At 27.7% G+C, this 20,541-nt stretch overlaps 3 protein-coding genes across 5 annotated transcripts in view; 1 reads left to right on the top strand and 2 right to left on the bottom strand.

The window, feature by feature from the left end:
- The window catches only part of LOC108753059 (clavesin-2-like), a 9,651-nt gene extending 4,105 nt beyond the window's left edge, over positions 1-5,546 (top strand). For all 3 annotated transcript variants that reach the window (XM_018494400.1, XM_018494399.1, XM_018494398.1), the window contains exons 2-7: positions 1,175-1,386; positions 1,729-1,888; positions 2,943-3,004; positions 3,303-3,496; positions 5,020-5,233; positions 5,330-5,546. In XM_018494400.1, the coding sequence (XP_018349902.1) occupies positions 1,224-1,386; positions 1,729-1,888; positions 2,943-3,004; positions 3,303-3,496; positions 5,020-5,233; positions 5,330-5,535 (999 nt within the window). In that variant the 5' untranslated portion in view covers positions 1,175-1,223 and the 3' untranslated portion in view covers positions 5,536-5,546. The remainder of the gene's footprint in view (positions 1-1,174; positions 1,387-1,728; positions 1,889-2,942; positions 3,005-3,302; positions 3,497-5,019; positions 5,234-5,329) is intronic.
- Positions 5,547-5,843: 297 nt separating this feature from the next.
- Positions 5,844-9,362, bottom strand: LOC108753058 (putative serine protease K12H4.7). The gene is made up of 10 exons (XM_018494397.1): positions 9,095-9,362; positions 8,838-9,019; positions 7,513-7,696; positions 7,377-7,425; positions 7,180-7,315; positions 6,946-7,012; positions 6,672-6,888; positions 6,452-6,584; positions 6,062-6,231; positions 5,844-5,972 (listed from the first exon to the last, which is right to left on the bottom strand). Exons 1-10 carry the CDS (start codon positions 9,290-9,292, stop codon positions 5,863-5,865), a joined length of 1,446 nt encoding a protein of 481 aa, XP_018349899.1. The 5' UTR covers positions 9,293-9,362; the 3' UTR covers positions 5,844-5,862.
- Positions 9,363-10,751: 1,389 nt separating this feature from the next.
- Positions 10,752-15,816, bottom strand: LOC108752999 (U2 small nuclear ribonucleoprotein auxiliary factor 35 kDa subunit-related protein 1-like). The gene is made up of 5 exons (XM_018494278.1): positions 15,627-15,816; positions 14,045-14,251; positions 12,660-12,961; positions 11,835-12,355; positions 10,752-11,424 (listed from the first exon to the last, which is right to left on the bottom strand). Exons 2-4 carry the CDS (start codon positions 14,156-14,158, stop codon positions 11,878-11,880), a joined length of 894 nt encoding a protein of 297 aa, XP_018349780.1. The 5' UTR covers positions 14,159-14,251; positions 15,627-15,816; the 3' UTR covers positions 10,752-11,424; positions 11,835-11,877.
- Positions 15,817-20,541: the final 4,725 nt, after the last annotated feature.

Here is a 20,541-nt window from a genome sequence, read left to right as displayed (position 1 = left end):
ATGCTATTTTTGTAAAAATTATTAAAATGACAATGACTTTAAAATAAACTTTTTAGTTAAAAAATTATTACTTTAGGAAAAAATTATAATGTCATTCGGTACATTTTCGATAATTTTGTGATAAATTTTTGATATGGCAATGATTTTTAAATAATTTTTTTAGTTAAAAAAGTTAGTTAAAAAAGTTAATTAAAAATTTCAATTATTGTCACATACATATCAAGAATTTATATAAAATTATCACCAAAAGCCATTAAATCATTATGATTTTTTAAAAAATGATTTCAACTTGATGTTATCTTAATTTTTTCTATTAAAATTTATATCTATATTATAATTGTGTTCCGAGTAGCTTCTTCAACTCGCTTTGTGTCGCAAGGGAAAAATGGGGTTGCCCATCACCGCAATAACGCTTGAAACAACAATTGTGAAACAAGAATAATAAAATTAACATGACAAGATGGTAATGACACATCTCCCACGGGAGTCGCGCGCCGGCAGTTTGTTTCGGTTAACAAAGATAGGTGAACAACCGGCAATTGCATAATTGGAGAAAGTGATTGCGAAACAGGTCGGCACATACTATAAACGCCCTGACTTAAGCACGTGGCCCAAGCGCGATGGTACCACGCTAATCGTTATGTCATAAACTGACGAAAGGTCCGAGACTTCTCGTCCAATCGGCTGACGACGCAACTGATCCGCTCCTTTCCAACGAAGTGAAAGAGACGAGCACATTTCTTCCGGACGCCTTCGCCATTGAACAGAAACTGTGTTAGCCGGTCACCAAACGGTATCGTCTGGCGATTCGGAAGAAAGTGAAAACGCTCCGTACCGCGCACACGCTGCATAATTAAATTGGAAATTATTACAGGAAGATAATAAATAAGAATAAATAACTCTCGCTAAATATGTAATAACATGCTTAACGCGAAATTCCGAAAGAGGAATCGTGTATTTTATTGAGAAATATAATTTGCACATGACAAACATAACCAGCAAAAATTTTATATATAATATTTTTAATTAAACAGATATCTTTTTTATTTTTCTCACGTTATTTATTTTATCTTTTTGAACTGCGAAACAAATACGACGGTGAAAGAAGTAAAACCTAAAAATCACAGTCTTAAAATTTGTTATGAATATATAAAAATGTCAACAATATTTTCAGGTGTCTCTAAGTTTAAATAAATCACTAACGTCTTTCGAACAAAAGCAAGATGGGAGCAGCCGATGAGGACAATTATGAGTGCCCTCTCTCAATGGAAACTCAGAAGATAGCGAAAGAGGAGCTCAGAGAGGATAAAAACACCAGAGATCAGGCTCTCGAGCAGATGCGCAATTGGATCAAGATGAATCCGCGCATTCAAAATTGTCGTCTCGGTGAGGCTACATCATCAAATGGCAATCAACGCGAATATTAACGTAAAGATAAATTATCCTTGTCAATTTACGGAAAAAGAACTTGTAAAAAACACAGTAATTTAACTAAAAATCCAATTAAATATCCAACTAATATCCAATTAAAAATATGATTACATGGATAATAACTAATTGCATAAGTCCGTAAGTGGTCATAATCGCTCCACGATTTTGTAAGTCTACAGGGCTAATTTTATAATTTATTACAATTTTATATTTTAACAAGCACTCTCGAACCTGCAATTGCACATGATATGTATCAATAGTTATAAAACGTGTGGCTAATTTGTCATCTTTTATTAGATGCACAATTTTTACTAAGATTCTTGCGATGCAAGAAATTTAATGTTCCGATGGCTCAGGAGGCTATTGAAAGATACCTGCTGCTTCGTCAGGTGTATCAACAAGCATTCCATAAATTGGATATCACAGAACCAAATATGGAGGAATTACTATCGCTGGGGTATGCTATTATTTTATGATATTATCTCATTAATCATAGAACTCTCTAATAAACAAAATTTCAACAATGTTACTGAAATGATAACAATTCAAATATATATTCTGAGAGACTATCGGAGCTTAGCTAGTTAACGTGCGCTAATTTAAATATACTCTGTTCAACATTTATTACTTGTTGTATGTAATTATGTTAATTATGAAGATGTAAATTATTTAATTGTTCCACTTTCCGACTCCAGGAATAGAACACTTAATTCAAAGAAAACATATTTATCTTTTTTATATTTTTTAATAATTTAATAATGTATTAATATAAGCTCTAATATGTGGATAACAATTCAAATATATATTCTGAGAGACTATCGGAGCTTAGCTAGTTAACGTGCGCTAATTTAAATATACTCTGTTCAACATTTATTACTTGTTGTATGTAATTATGTTAATTATGAAGATGTAAATTAATTGTTCCACTTTCTGACTCCAGGAATAGAACACTTAATTCAAAGAAAACATATTTATCTTTTTTATTACCAGATTTATTTATTACCAGATGTGTTCAAAACAGCGTTCTGCTAGAACGGAGTAGAGAAATATTCTTACGATAAAAATTTGACGATATTTACTGATAATGCCCGGAGTGGAGCAAAAACGTATGAAATAAAAGAAATGGAAATTAAATAATTATCTATATTTGATAATTTGTGCACTAACAACTGCGTGTGATTCTCAAAATATATGTTTACTTTTAATTTATTAGTTTAATTAAGGGAGTCTAAGAATTTTTTAAATATAATTTAGTTCGATGTTGTTTCGACATTCTGTGCTGTATTAGATTATAATTTATTTACTTGGAATAATATTATTAAAACATTTTTTTAATATTTAAAAAATATTTATAAAATGTTATATAAGAACATTCATAAAAAATTCATATAAAATCAATGGCGTTCACTAAACACCAATTGATTAGTTTTCTCTGCTGAACGCAGCCAATATTTCAAAATGTTAATCTAGTTTTTTTATTTACTGGGCCGTTTTACAATCTTTTCTTTTAGATATCTCTTTGCTGTACCCGGCCGTGACGCAAAAGGTCGTCGTATTATAATCGCTAGACCAGGTATATGTTTGCCACTTTATATTGTACTTTATATGTATAGAACATTTGAATGTTATTACATAAATGTTGTTATATAAACTTAATACGTAAAGTAAAATAACAGATATAAAATATTAAAAATATTCGGAATTTTGCACTTCTCCCATTAATTTGTTTATTTCAATAAAATACTAATTATTACGTAATTATTTTACAAAAACTGTAAAACAGTTTAAAAGTGCATAAAAATCTATACATAATAATTTTTTATGTTTCTCTTTGTCATATTTATTGATCGTTCGTATATGTAATTTCCAAGGCGTATTTGATCCTCACAAATACACGAACGTGGACATGTGCAAGATCCATGCTATCACTTACGAAACGTTAATGGAAGATGAGGAGAGTCAAGTGCGTGGCTATGTTCATTTTACCGATGGTGCTGGTGTTAGTTTCCCTCATTTGACACTGTTTACTCCCAAAGAAGCAGTGCGCATCGTAAAAAACGGCGAGGTGAGATAAAATATATGTAATCGTAAATATATTAAATTGAAATAAGCTTAATGGATGAAATCAAATAGACAATAAATTTAATAATGGGGAGTTATTTTTTAATCCAAGCTTATTATTTTCTAATTCTCTTTTTTACTTGCAAGTTTTTTTTTCTAATGGAGCAGTATTACTGTAAATTTACTTAAACATTTTTAAGTCAAATATAGACGTTTAAATATTTACGTAACAATCTTCTGCGACATTTAAAGTTTAATTTATTTTTAAATCTTGTCTAAAAAATTCTTCATTATTTGCTTTGTTTAATTACTTAGGATAATATTTTTTTACAAATAACGTTAGATAATTTTGTCTCTTTTATTTCTGATATATATCTTATTTAATCAATAAAACTATTATGTTTGATTTCTGCAAAAATGTTTTGTTTTCTTCATTGAGGTATAATCGATTCAGCTGTGAGTTTGGATCAAAGATGATGTTACGTAACAAAATTTCATGACGTTTCTCGAAACATAAGATATAAAAACCTGTTTTATATCTTTTGTCTTATAAAATTGATTTAAAAGCTAGTTAAAAGATTTTTAAGAGCCTATTTAAGAAGAGAATAGAATAAAGCTTATTTATTAAGTATGAAGAGTTGAGTTATATATATATGAAGAATATAAATTGATTTCTACTAACAAATTATTGAAATAGCATTTTTTCTGCTATACTAACAGATCAATACTAGCAGATAAGAAATATCTTCTAGAAAAAGACTTCTAGAAAAATATAAAACAAGTTTACAAATGAAATCAAATTTTATTCGTTTTCACTAGTTTGCAGCAAAAATATTACTTTGAACTAGGTAAGGTATTGTACATAGATTTAAATGTTAAAAACGATATCACAAAGTCAAATTTCTTTAGCACATCCAAGTTTCCAAAATAATTGACCTTAATGAACAAAAAAATGGCTTCTTTTTAAGCAACATTTGATTTTTTTCGTAAGAAATTATAATAACTATGTATTTTTTAGATAGTTTTCGATTAATGTAAATGCTGCTAAATTATAGAAATTTTAGCTTCGTAGAGACAAATTTGATCATGACCGATTCGAAAAATGCGCGCCACTTCATTATTCTTTCTTATAAATATATTCCATTGTTCTACGTATTTCAAATTTCACGTTTTATAACAGTAATTACACATAAAATTAGAAATGATAAAATTATATAAACTAGAAATTTAATGTAAATGTGATTCTTTATCTATTAAATATTTGTCGAGAATGTGTATGTAGCTTGCATGCAGATTTTAAACTATTTATATAAATATATTAAACAAAATATATGAATATATATAAATTAAAATTCTAACTGAAATGATAGAGTATATTTTGTTTTTTCTACGTTTTGAGGCAGAAAATTGCTTTTGTTGTTCGTTTACGCGATTATCATAATTTTGAAGAAGAAATTGTGTAATGTGTATATGTATACTAAAATAATAATAGTATAGGTAACGATGACAATAACGAATCGTTTTTAGCGCACTGTACCGATGAGACATAAAGAAGTCTATGGAATCAACTCACATCCCTCAGTAAAATTTGCGTTGGATTTCGGGATGTCATTGATTTCCGAAAAGATCAGAAATCGCGTGAAGATTTATACGAGTCTCGAGGACGCTATTAATCACAAGCTTGATGTCACTATGCTGCCTAAGGAGTATGGCGGTACTATCCCCATGAAAGAGATGATCGGTAATTCATTTTCATATTGTACTCTTTGATTATACATCGTGTTGTTTCATCGTAGGAAAAGGTAATAAAAGTAATTAAATCCTCTTTTCAATGCAGATCTATGGCGGAAAGAATTATTGGCAATAAAACCAACATTACAGAACAACGATAAGATGAGTGTCTGTCTTGAATTGTACTCAGAGAAAGCGCGAGAAGGTGCAGTCTCGGCATTGAAACAAGGATTTGGCTGTTCCAGCGTGGGATCCAATGATACCACGATGTGCGGTATAAGTGGCTCCTTTAGAAAGCTCGAAGTCGATTAATATCTTAAATGTTCTTTACTTATAAATACATTTTCTACTTAGAGATAAGCAGCACGGGATCACGATATAGATTCATTTTGGAAATCGCACAGATTTTTAGATTAGTCTTGGTATCAAGAGAACGTAATTTTATTTTTGTATTATGTAGATAATAATATGCAATATAATATAACTGATGTGTATTATTTAGAATTGCACTATATATCGGATATTGTACATAACTTTTCATTAAGGTTTTACAATTAATACAACACAAAAACAACAGACAATACAACAGAAAAACATTAGTAATTTTTGGCATATTCGTAAGATATTTAACAGGAATTTTTAAGAGGAAATCCATTTGCCAATTATTTTACGAATCTTTGCTCTGGCTGCTTTCAAATTGTCCGGGTCCGTGGCTACATCGCTATATATATCACGACAGTGAGAAGATCCTTTAAAATAATCCACTATTATATTATCTTCTTATATATTAAAAAAAAAAATGCAGAATTCTAATATGTTTTTCAATATGCATAATTACCATTAATGACAATAGCGGGTGAAAAGGCATTTAGATCTTGGAGCACCGATAACGGATGCCATGGATCGCTATTTCCATTCGTGAAAATGACATTTCGTAAATCTGGTAATTTTCCTCCGTACATTATATTCGTCCTTCTCACATGTGAATCCAGTATTTTTTTATTATAACTAAAATTGAGTTTAGCGTGTCTTACTTTGAAAATAATTCAATATTTTATTCGACTAACTATAATTAAGTAATCATAAGTACGATAATAAATTATTTGATATTTAAAGAAATCTATTATGAAGATATATTGTATCACGCATATTTATACAAATTATGAACACGGAAATAAATGACACTTGAGCAAGGAAAATATTAAGTCGCTATTTTTTAAGTACTTACTAATCGCCATACAAATCGGTACACAAATTGATAAAATAATTTAGGGGAAACAGCTTTCCAAAGATTGATTTATTTGAGTTTGTCGTTTGATAGTAACCATATTCCATGCAGGTCTGATGATACCACTGTCTCACTGTACAATAAACATTATCCCTTGTTGTACAATACGTGTCATATATGATGTGCAATTTAATTTATTTTGTTAGCTACTTCAACTCACTGATACTCGTGGCTGCCAGCGAGTCCCACGAAACCTCTCGATATATCTTTAGAAAATTATTATAATTTACATCGTTACACTTCTCCTGATTCGAAAAGATGCGCGCAAGTCTCTGTAGGGGGCTGCCTAAATGCTTAGCTGTCATTTTATCACACAATGCCGCGATTCCTGTTTCACTGTTCTCGATTTTATTATACTGAACGACTCCGGCAAATATCTAAAGTTAAAAAATGAATAGAAACAGATAGAGCAATAGCTTCAATTATTCACGTACCTCTGACAACGTATTCATGAAGTAACCAAGATCACTAGGAGATTTTACGTCAGGCACGTGACATAATCTAAATTCGATATTAATAATAAAAAAATTAATAATAATACAAAATTATTTTTGTATATATAATAATTTTTTATTATTATAAATTATTTTTCCTCTTCACTTTATTGTCCGAGCGCAAATTAGGTATTAACAAATAGCACATGGATTCCAAATTATGTTTAAGCTTACTTGAAGAGAAGTTTAAGTTTACGTGGACCGGCTCGCATGGCTAATAATTCCTCTATCGATGCGAATGCAGTTTTAACAGATTCAACGCACTTTTTATTGTATTTGCCGAGCGCATCTGTCACGACCTCGAAATATTCTATGAAATCAAGCAATTTTAGTAATATTTTTAGGAATTATCAGTCGATCAAATAATTTACCATAAAAATCAGCCTTTGCCTGAACCGGAGCACTGCTGGCTAAGGCTCCCTGTGAAAAATATTTTTCTCTAATTTACCAATTCTTCTCAATCTTTAAGATATAAATATATAAATAAGAAAATAATATAAACAATACTTGGATGAGATGAGGATATTTGAGGCGTGCCCACGCCGCCATATTTCCAGCATAAGAGCCACCAACTACTATTACGGTACTCTTTTCTAAGTGCTTTTCCTTTTTCTTCGTTTCAATAAAATAAGCAAGATCGGCGAGTGCCTGGTCGGCGTTTAAGTATTGTAAATTCTCCGTGCTAATGTTTCTAAATGTTTGTATCGTGCAATATCAATTTAAAAGATTGATTTTAAATATCAAACGATAAAGAGCTCTCATAGCAAAAAAGTCACATTTATATTACCAACTTTATATTAATCAACTTATTATAATTGAGAGAATGGAAGTAACTAGTTATTGTAATTGCCTTTAATTACTTAGTTATCTTGTAACAACAATTTGATAATGACGTTACGAATTTTTTGTGATGACAATGTAACACCAGAGTTGGAATAGTTATATTTTTCGCATAAAATTGTTTACAGATTTTAATATATTATTCAGCATTATTAAGATCGTTTTAAGCTTATGAGCTTCGAATTGCTATAGTCAATTTAACTTGTGATATTACTGCGATAGTTGTTCAGTGGAGTTTGCGTTTCAAGACCACAAAAAATCATTTTAGCTCACAATTTAAAGGAGATTACATATGTACGTAGTATATAAATTTACATAGAATTATACAAGCACTTAAGATCCATCAGCTAAATCGTTAAAAGACATTTACCTCTTATTGATTGTTTACTCACATTTATAGTCCTATATGAGATTCTTAGTTTAATATAGTCAATATCACTTATAACGGATTAGAAAGACCATTCATTACTGAAAAAAATAACTTGCAATTTATAAATCGTCACTTTTTAATGTAACGTTATTTATTACTTTTTTTCAATAAGTAACGCGTAATAGTGACTTTCCTAATCTTAGCGTAACCTCAGTGTTTAGTTATTCATCATTACAGTCATAAAAATTGCAACGTCACTATTAAATTATTATTATAAAAAGTAACTGTAAAAGTAACGGAAAAGTAACTCCATTTCCTGCTACAATCACGGATAAATTGTGATAATATGAGATTATCAAAAAATCACAGTGATACATTATTATCTTAATCTGTGAATATTACAGTATGGGAGTGTCACAATAAAGTGCAATTTTTATCACAGTTTCATAATGATAGCGATATCACACATGTGACAAAGCAGAAATTTGCACGTCACTATGACTCTGCTATGATGTCACACCGTCACACTTGTGACAAAGTGGACATTCGCACGTCACCATGACTTTACTGTGATGTTACCGTGACCTTTTATGCTATGGGGAAAGCGCTACGGATTACATACTTCGTTGGTCTGCTCTGTCCATAGAACCGATGTTCGGTGTAATACATCAAACCGTGGTATTTTACGCCGAGTTCGTACATCAGTCCACCTTGCAAAAATCCATTTGTTATCTCCCATTCTCCGCCGATCATGATCAGGATAGGGCCATTTTTCTTCAGAAATGCGGAGTTTTCTTTGTAACGCTATACAGCAATCGATTAGTGTTAATAAAAAAAAATAAATGTTTTAAGTAAAAGCTTTTGAGTAACGATAATTACCATCGACCAAGTGCGATTGTCGCGATGATTGAAATGATCGAGTGGCTGAGTGATCCAACCCTCAACTATATTCTTGCCTGCATCTTTTGTTAATGATTCTGGCTCCTCCAAACCTTTAAAAGTAAATCCCCGAAAACCTACCCCGTTGACGAGGGGATGGACTGAGCACAAAACGAACAATACTTTCAATGCGATCATAATCTGTTTTTCGTATGCAATTGTTTAGCAGAGAAAGTTTCGTATACTTTAAAGTACACTAGATTAATGTTGAAATGCGACTGATTATTACTTGCCATTTCTTTTAGTTATGGCTAGCAGTACAAATCGATATGATATCTTTCATTAATGATTGATAACGCTGACACTTTATTGCATTAGCTACTCTTAGAGGAAATGGGAAACAATATTCCGATAATAAGAAACAGCAAAAATGATCTGATAATTGAAGAATGTCTATTGACTAGTGCGATTGCTCGAGACATAGATATTTGTGTATATCTTTATCGTACGATAAAAGGTATCATTTTAGCTAAATACATAACTTACGTAACATACATAGTAAAATAAAAATTGAATTTAAGCAGAAACTATTCTGAAATTAAATAAAAAGCATAAGTATTCGACAAAGATTTTGTGAACACAACTTTTAACATCGGCATCTAATGCAACTAAATTTTGTATGAATTTTGTAGTCATTCTGCATTTATGAGACTTATCCTTTTTAATTAATTAATTTTATTAAAGATAAAGATACTATATATTTACATACACTGTATGTTGTTATTAAATATTTGATATTTAATATTATATGTAATCGAATACACATTAATTGTAATTTTTTCTAACATTATATTTTTTCTAACTTAACGTTGTATTACTTGATTATTTCACTGCAAGTATAAATGCAAAAGAGAGAGCTATAAATCTGCATCAATAGAATTATTAAAATTAATAAATTAAAATTAATTATTTAATTAAATTAACTTAAATGAACAATCCACATAAAAACTAAATTAGAAATTAGACAGAAAGTGAAAGTGACCAAGAATTCTGATTACTGGCTAAATTTTAATCAATTTGAGTAGATATATATATATATATAATATACTTTTTTAAAAATTAATTATGTTTTATTTCCTAATCATAATCAGGATTATTTTTTTTCAAAATATGGAATTTTTTTTTGTAAAACAGTCGATAAGCATTAAGTAATTACAAATATGTGTTTTAAATAAGGTGGTTGGGAGACAATTAAAAATATTATTGATCAAGTGCGTTTATTGCAATTATTAAAATGATCAAAGGGTCGAATAATTCAATCACTAATTATATTTGCTTGCATTTTTTGTTAATGACTTCTCTACATCTCCAAAAATGAATTCTTTCGAACATCAAAGATCAAGCAATACTTAGTATTTTCTCTTTGCAATTATACAACAAAGAATATTTCAATGATCCCTTTAAAGCAGGTCAGATACATATTGAAATGCGATTAATTAAAATATCTGCCGTTTCTTTTTACGTATATTTTTCATCAACATTGATAATACGGTCATTTATTGCAATATTTTTACAATTAGAGGAAGTGCGAAACAATTCTTTGATTAAATAACTGCGAAGAAAAATAATCTCATCTGATGATTATGGAATGGTTATATTGTTTTAAGATTTAAACATGTGATTGCCAACACGGATGTGTCTTTATCGCGCGATAATAGGAATGATTAAATGCATTATTTACGTGTATTTTAAATAAAAATATCTAATCTACATTATTTCATCTATATTGGACATTCTTGTAGACAAAACTGAATCGGTCGGGTAGAATCACCTTTGGGATTACAAACACTTGACTCGTCATTACAGAATGCATAAGCTTTGAATGTTTTTTCGGGTATGTATTTATATTTTTGCCTGTCGGATCTACATGTATCTCTTCTGATGTTTCTGATTCTCGCGCGCGCGAATGCTTTCTTCTAATAACTTTTATGACTGCTTCTTATCTTTGTTTTGAAATTTTTGTAAAAGGGCTCTCCTTAGATTTATTTTTTTAATTTTGATGTTTGAATTGTTACGGGGTCTCTTACGATTCAATTAATAACATTCCATTTATGACATTTTAATTAAAACTTTCTATACTTGTGATTTTTTATGTCATTTGTTATATTGTGCGGGGAATTATTGCGATTGTTTCTTTTTCGTAGAATGAGAATATTTTGTCTTCAAACTTGTCTTGCAATCCAATTCAATCATAAATGATTTGGATGATCACCTCCATTTGCGATTTTGTTTTATTATCGTCTTGATCGGATTCTTTCTGTTTTGATTTACTTTTAACAAACAAATAAAAAATGTTAAATAATGATAAAGAAGCTTTTATCAATTTATTTTTAATTTATTTTTTGCTTTATTACACTACATAATTCTTATTTTTTCGCAATATTATTTTCTGATGAAAATAAAAAAAAGAGCGTAAGTCAAATATAAAGGAGATTAACAAAAACATAAATAAAATTTTTGGAGAGCATAAATGCAAAGAAGGAAATATAAAAAAAGCATTTTAAGAAGCAAATTTTACTAATTTACATTAAATAAAATGGAATTTACGTTTTTGTCACTGTCTCTTTATGGATTGAACTTACAATCCGATTTTTATTTTTGTCAAAATTATTCTGTATATAAGATATTCTTATATATAGCTTTTTATATGTATAAGCGTAAATAAAGTAAGTACATAAACCTAGTTTGTTTAGCTTGTCGGCAATCAAATTGCTTTTTTCCTGTTAAAAATTTTGGATGTACTTATTGTGCGGAATTTTAGAGATGTGAAGGTAATTGCATTTTTCATTGCTCTTCGGACAATTGGTTAGACTGCAGACAACAGATCTCAAGGATTTCACATTGATGAACTTACAAACGAGCGGCTTGCCATTGTAGCAACGTCCCTTTAGATTTTTCCAAGCTTTAGCCGCCGCTCTTTTTGTATCATACTGAACGTACAAATTTGCGCGCCAATGTTTCTTATTCCTCCAGTAACACTTAAGAGTCTTAATCTCGCCGAATAACTTGAGTTTAGTTATTATGTTATCATAGAATTTGCAAAAGTAATGCCACGTTCCTGAATTCTTGAATTCGAGTGCCACATTAGTGTTGCTTTCCATCGGATTTTTCTCGACCGAAAAGTTGAAATACAATCCTGTTATCAAGATCACATTGCTCAGAAAGATTTCACGATGGTTTTTAGAGCACTTGTTTTTATGCCTGAAATTACGAATAAATACATTTTGGAAATTAAAATAAAAATTTAATTTAAAGTTGATTTTAGTAGTGAAGTAAGATGTTTTTTTAAATTTTAATTTATTTTGATTTAGTACAGTTTCATTTAATGCAAATAACTCTTAACACAATTTTTTAATTTTCAAGTGGAAAATTTTTTTGGAAACTTGCAAAACATATGATAAAAAGAGTTAGTTAAATCACTAATATATTAAGATTTTTAATATTGTTATAAATGATTTACAAATCGTGATAATGACAAATCGTAAATATCTCTATCTACACTAACCGGCAAACACCTGTTAATTCAAAAGATGGGCAAAGTTTCTTGGTAGAGCAGCTATCTACGACTCGGCGTAAACTTTCGGGCGTTTTAACTCCATCGATATAATCGTTGATATCCTTCTGTAACTGTTTGCTTTTACGAAGTTGCTCCTCGCGTTTTTTCTTTATCTCCTCTATCAAAGATTCGTGTTTTATCTTCTTTTTAGAATTCTTCTTCTCACGTTTCTTATATTTTTTCCTCGGCCTTGACAGAATTGTAATCTTTCTTTGTTTTTGGAGCAATTGCCATTTTTTTTGTTTTTTTATCTGCACAATTAAGTAAGACACAATACTCAATTATTTAAATTACAAGCTTACTCATTTATTTGAAACTCGCAGGAAACAATATTTTTTCATATCCATATAAATTCCAGTTATAATATTTTATGAAGAAAATTGACTTAAAAAGTAAAACAAATTTGAAAAATTTGAAATATATATTATGTAATAAATATACGTTTATGTACATTTGATTAAATAAGTAGATCATTGTGGAAACAATTATATAAACACTAATTTCCCTGTGCCACCTGTTGTTACTAACACAATTGCTTTTACTATTAACACAATATTTATTTTATAAATATATATTATTTGTTTCATTTTAACATGTTTAAAAAATTTACAATTTTTAATTATAGTATAGATTTATTTAAAGTATAGATTTATGATTCAAAGAATGATTAAACATACAATTAATATTATACGATAACCAATATTAAAGCGATTGATATCCCAGAATATTACAATAAATGTTTATTACTATATAAAAGTTATGCGTTTTCTCCGTGTCCAGATCCATTCCTGAAATGCCTTTTTTGAAATGTTTATTACTACTTATTTTTTGAAATTTCATAAAAATATTTTATATAAAGCTTTATTCGAAATATTATTAAAATGTAGAATAAATATTTCATGTATTATTTATAAATATAAATAAATATTCCTAGTATTTTTTACTTAGATTATAATTCTTATTAAATATTTCGTAACATTTATAATAAATATTTATGATGGTGCAAACTAAACCACAAAAACATTTATAAAATATTTAAAATAAGTCATAAATATTATATATTCTGGGATATGTTACTATATAATATTAATTGCTTTAACAATTGGATATCATGTAACATTTATTACATCTATACTTCTATCTTCATCCAAGCTAACATATGGAAATATTCAAAAAGAGCTTTTATTAAATGTATCCTGTAAGTAAATTTTATTGTAACAGAAAGTTAATTATTAAAATGTTAGATTTTGAACATAAAAAATATATTTAAAAAATTAAATTAAGGTTATAAAAAAATTTTTTTGCTAAAACATAAATTAAAAATGACTTTTTACTTCTTCTTTTAGCCAGTCTAATTCTGTAAGAAATCGTCTCATCCGTTTGTAAAGTTTCTCCATCGCAATAAGTCTTTCCTTATGAATGGGATTTATCGAAGGACATTCTTCCATTCTCGCGCTTTTTTAAAAGCAATGGCAAATATGATCGACAATGTCCGAAACACACAAAAACAATTCTATTGAAATTGACTGGCGACTCGATATCTAATAATGAGGGAGAGAATGATATATCTTTATTTTCTGCTCCTTGCCCTTTTTAGCTTAATAAAATGTACCAGAATTAAAAAATTTTTTTGTTCGAATATATGCAATTTATGCAAAATATATTCTAGAATTAAATGAAAAGAATACATTTAACAAGAATTTGATAGAGTAGTTTTTAATTTTGTATTTCAGGGACTTTTACTTCTTTATTAACTTTTAAACATAAAAGAGATTGTATCATCGATTTTATCTTCAACTGGGAAATAAAATTTGTTTAGTTTAGATTAACAGAGATCACGTGTAATTAAATTTTTATAAATATAAATATATTTAATTTATACATATTTATAGAAAACTGATCACCCCTTTCTATTAATGTTTTAAGAAAAAAAATAGTCTAATGTAGTTTATATGATAAATTGTTTAAATTGTGACTTAATATATATTGGATTATTGAGATCACTCAGCGACTTTATTAAGGAATAAAATTAATGTGCTCAGAAATAATATTAGAAGAAATCAAATATAGTCGTGATTTCGGATCAATTAGGCCAAATTTTAGATAAAAAAATTATCTAAACAAATGCTTAATCTCTGAATAAGTGATATATTTAAAGAGGCGAAGCAAAGTATTAAATTTTTAGAGCGACACAGTTCTATTAGATCATATTCATTTTAATTTGATTTGTCAGTAGTGGATTATGAGTTTTTCAATTTTCGTTATTGTTATTTCTTTCCTGACTATAGACAAATTAGTTGTAGAGGAACAGAATCCTTATTTATATATAATGTTCGAATCTTTGCGTCAAAACGCATGTTATATATTTTTGACCATCTCGGAAAGCGTAATCTCTCTCTTTTTTTGTAAGTTTTTTTTAGCAATTTTTAAAATTTATATTTAGTTTATATAATTCTGTAATTTTATTTTGAGAAAAATTTTATCACTTTAAACTATAATACAGTTAATTTGGTAAATTTTCAGTAAATATTAATAGATAAATATATTAGACTCTAGACAGTTATAAATCAATTTTTGGCAAATTTCTAATCAGTTTTTAACTGAGCTTTCCCAAAAATTTTCTTCGAGAGATGATAAATGTCTGTTGTGCTGTAATTAGAGAAAGCGTATGAAGGCACAGTCCGCATTGTAAAGAAAAAAATGCGATTGTTCCAGTATAAATTCCAACAGTATCACTATAATGTATGGCATAAGCGGCTTTTTTGAATCTCGAAATTGATTCACATTTCAAATGTTGATTTTACAAAAAAGTACGAGATCGATTTTTGTTAAATCAACTTAGCACTTTTTTAATGAATATTTCAATTGTGTAAAAAGATTTTGCAATCTATAAGTCTATTTGGAAAATTTTCTAACCTGTAGTATCGATAATTCTGTCACTTTAGAATTTCTTGAACTTTTTATGGGCAAAGGTTGCAAATTTGCAATGTTTATCTTAAAATTAAATTTGGGATAAATAGAGATCTCTGCAAATTATAGTTATACTTAAAAACTGAAGCTGGAAATATATATAGCATTGAATACTGAAACATAGTACTTCTACCCACCACAAGGTTATATATCGGAATATATCGATAATGTAAATATCGATAGATTTTTCACAATTACAAGTTTTTTTTAAAGCAAAAGTAAAGACAAATTTTTTTTATTAACAAGACAATGCCGTACGTAGAGGAAATATAATAAATAAAGAAAAAATTTTATTTATGTATTATATTTTGCATATTGTATTTTGTAGATACCCTAGCGAAAATAGAAATTGAAGCAGACGAATGTAAGAGTCCTCTCTAAAACTTTTAGAATTGTTACTCTAAAGTGAAATCTCACTCTCAATTGAAAATTGAGCTATTTTTTTTAGTCTCTTTTTCAAACTGATTCAATTTTTACTTTTTCACTCATTTTTCCACTTGAAAGAATTTAGATAGTAGAGTAACAGAAGCATAAACGAAACTTCTAGGAGGCAAAAATTAAGACAGAAAAAATATGGATTCATTTATTTGTCTCCTGGTTTGAAAATTGATAACGGGCGTATGTATACATACATATTGGAAAAATCGACAAGTACTTCCATGAAGAAATCTATTTGTTATTTACGTCGTAAATCTTTGCTCTATAGCTTCTAAAGATAATAATATCGTTATAAATTACCAGATAAAATCTGGTTATCTGATTATTCGGTAGTAATAAATGCCGCATTATCCGGTTATTTGATAAATTTATTATCCAGTATATCCCTATACATATGTATAATCGATATTGTACAATACATGATCATTAAGCCTACGACACACAGTGCAGTGTTTCTTATTGGATTGCTTGCGTTTTAGAAAATTATTAAAAATTCTGCGTTCTGGTATAATTCTAATAGTTTACTAAAACGCAAGCAATTCAGATCATTTTGATCAAAAAATGTATTGTGTGTCTCTGGCTTTAGGCATATGTATGTTGCATTAAATATGGATATATATTTTATCTAATAATAAGGTAACATTCCGAAATTATAAAAAGAATATTTATTAAATTCTATAAATGAATTTTATCGTTTTGTTACAATATTTTTATTATCAAGATATTAGAAAAAGCTATGAAAGAAAATTAAAACCCAATAAAAAATTTGTGATTAAAAAAGTATGTAATTTTTTAAATAAAATTTTAATCACGTAAAAGGCACATTTATCACGATATGAGATAATATTTGATTAGATCAACTCATTACAATATCGTTAAATCATTAAATGACAGCGTGCACATAACATGCATGCTATCGTTTAATAATTTAATAACATTATAATGAGTTGATCTAATCAAATGTTATCTCATCATAATTAATCATAATGAATATGCCTTTTGTACATTGCGCGGCTTTGAACTTGGCATCTAATAGTTAGTATTTGAAACTGCAACAGTTACGATCATGGTTGACACTATACAAAACGCTTTTCGACCTTTGGTCTTAGTTGCTTTTATTCTTGGTTTAGGAAATTTTAGATATCCCCTCAGTTATTGGAGATTTCGCTTAAGTATCTTTTACATAATAATGGTGTGGAGTTTCTATGCCTTTGCATTTCATGTTATGATACAGAAATTTTCGCCAAGGAGTATATTTAATAATTCTTTAATTTTTATATCGATAAGTACAAATATTCTTGTGACGATAATATCTGTAACTATCACCAGTTGCAAACACCAGGTATATTTTTTTATTCATAAATATTAAATTGTTTTATTTTTAATCTAATACAAAGATAATGCACAATAATATTACTTATCATTTTAGAATTAATTTTATTTTTATTTATTTAAAAAAGACAAATTTAATTAAAAATTTAACTAAACACAAATCTAATTTTACATTCACTTATGTTTTTAAAAAATTTTATTTAAAAATATTAATTTTTGAAGAAGTTTTACAAAATGTTAATTAAGAAATTTTGTATTCGATCTATCAGATAGTATAAAAAGTCTTAACAAAATTCTTATTAATTGATATAATAAGATTTTAGATCAATGAGAATAAATCTAATTAATCTTTATATATAGCATCTAGAATTTTAACGTTGTTCAGCATTTAGGCACACAGTATCTATAATATTCGAATTCCTTGAATAAATGCATTGATGGGAAACTTGATTTTTTTAAGATTATATTCGACAATTTTGCAAGATAGAAGAGATGCTAAAATACCTCTTCACAGATATACAGAGTGTGGCTAATATAAGGTAACAAACTTTGAAACCAAACTCATCACATCAAACATGAAAAAAAATTTTATATGAACATATATCCGCAAACTTATTGTTACTCTAAATGTTTATTAATCGAGAAAAATAAAAAAATAATATTTATTGTTTAATACAATCTATTTTCAATTTTTAATTATAACAATGTTTGAAGTGTCTTCCATTTAATTTAATACACATTTGGACACGTCGGATTATGGACTATTGCACTTTTTCAAAGATCCCGGGACAATTGTGAATGATAATATAAGCATCAAAGATGCGTTAGCGTAGGATATCTTTATTTGATTGAAGCTTTATAAACTAAGGACTTTAAGTGATAGATAAAAATCGAGAGAGGATCTTAGATTCGGGGATTATACATAATATACTTAAACATTTTGAGTTATGTCTTAGTAACAGTGTATTTGCGAACGTATGTTTATATGAATTTTTTTCATATTATTTGTTGTGGGGAGCTTGGTTCAGAAATTTGTTATCTTATTTTAGTTACACCCTTTATCGTCTGATCGATGCAATTGTTATTTTTGTGTGAGTCGGTTTGACGCGCGTATTCGAGTGGAGTGGATATTTAAATTAGATATTTTATGATTTTTTTCTATAAGATATTATGTAGATATACTATAAGATTTTACTATTTTGACTAAATATATGAGAAATTCTCTTATTTAATGAGATTTATTTTTATTAAAATTAATGCTTTATTGTTAAATATATTATTTTGTATATATGTATTTTTTATATATTCTTATACGAATGATACGATTTATATATTATTTTGTCAATAATATCTTCAGAAAATCCATATGTGTATAAAAAAACTTTCTCTTGTGGATGATACATTGGAAAAACTTGGGATACCTAAGAAATATCATACAATTAAAAAATTGATAAAATTAATATTAATCATATATTTTACAATGATTCTCATATTATTTGCTGTCGATTTTATTTGGAATATAGAAAGGCACAACAATATAAAAGCCGTGATTATTGCTCTTATTGTGGCATATCCTTTTCACATCAATACTATCGCAGATATAATAATTGCGTGTTTTCTAAGGTTTGTAAACTATTATTTGTTTGAAGCTATTATTAATAAACATTATTAATACTTTTGAGACTTCCATAGTACATTCAATATAGGAGCTACTCGTTTCACTGGGTTTCTTTCCGTATCTAGATCCATTATACGAGTATGCTAGTTTCATGAACCTTGCCTTCATTTATCAGGTATTAGAAAATTATTTCTCGCCCCGGATGTGGAGATAATCCCCAAAACGAATAGCTCCTGAATAAACATTATTATTAAAAATTCAATATAATTTTTGTAGATTTTAATTATAGCTAGATTTAAAAGTTAAATGTATTATATTAAATGTGTATATCTTGAAATTAATTAAATTGTTTTATAATGATGTTATATATATGTCACCAATTATTTGGTAATTTATTAAAATAATTTCTTAATAATAATATTAAAAAATTTTTGATTGATTACGTAAATTTATAAGTTTGTGATTATTATTTATATAAATTTATAAAATTTTAATTGTAAGTAAAAAAAAAGAATTCAAGAAATATCTTATTTTTTTACTCTATTGTTCAAAAAAATATTATTTAAAAACAACTTTTTAAAATATTTTTTTAACAAAAAATCACAGATATATTGGCACCAAAGTAGATGAAATAAATAGTTATATTGAACAACTATCAGAAACAGAAGAGTGTGGGCTGAGACGCAAGTGGAAAAAGTCTCTCATTATTCGTCATTATATTCGTAGTGCAGAGAACCGCAAGCATGTATTATGGACTGTAATGTAAATTGATTGATAATAAAAGTCACAGAAATATTAAGAAGGCGATATTTCATAAAAAGAGAAAATTATTATATTAGCTAAACGTATAAGTATCGCCATTTTTCATATTCTATCTAATATAATATGACATGTCACACATAGCATTAATTTAATGGCAGTTTCGTATTTGTCTATAATAACTTATTAAATTTTTTAGTTTGTATAATACATATTGAATATACATTAGTTTTATATTGTTTTAAACAAAATTTTATGCAAATCTATCTTCAAAAATTATTTATGTACAAATAAAGAAAAGGAATTCTAAATTAGAGAAGATCTAATATAATTTAAATTTCTTCGTAGAATTTGTATTGTTGAAAGACTTTTATTATTGAATTAAATTTTTATCCATCATAAAATTTGAATCCATTATACAATATGTTATGTATCTATAAGTTATATATTTTTGCAGTAATAATCAAAGTAAATTTATTTCTGTGAAATTGCATTGCTTAGTTAAATAAATAAAAATTTTATAACTATTTATGCTAATATAAATTAGTATTTATTTGTAATTATGTAATTTTTATTAATTTTTATAGATCTAGAGATCGAAGCTTAATGATCGCCGATTCATTTAGAATTTTATGCACATAGAATATTGTTTAATACTTATATGGCGATTTGTCTCAAAAGTATTCTATCTCTGCCTATATGTTTGCTCTTGGG

Source organism: Trachymyrmex septentrionalis, unplaced genomic scaffold, assembly GCF_001594115.1.
Source record: "Trachymyrmex septentrionalis isolate Tsep2-gDNA-1 unplaced genomic scaffold, Tsep1.0 scaffold63, whole genome shotgun sequence".
Lineage (NCBI taxonomy): Eukaryota > Metazoa > Arthropoda > Insecta > Hymenoptera > Formicidae > Trachymyrmex > Trachymyrmex septentrionalis.
The sequence above is the reverse complement of the archived record's forward strand: the minus strand, read 5'-3'. Positions and strand labels throughout refer to the sequence as shown.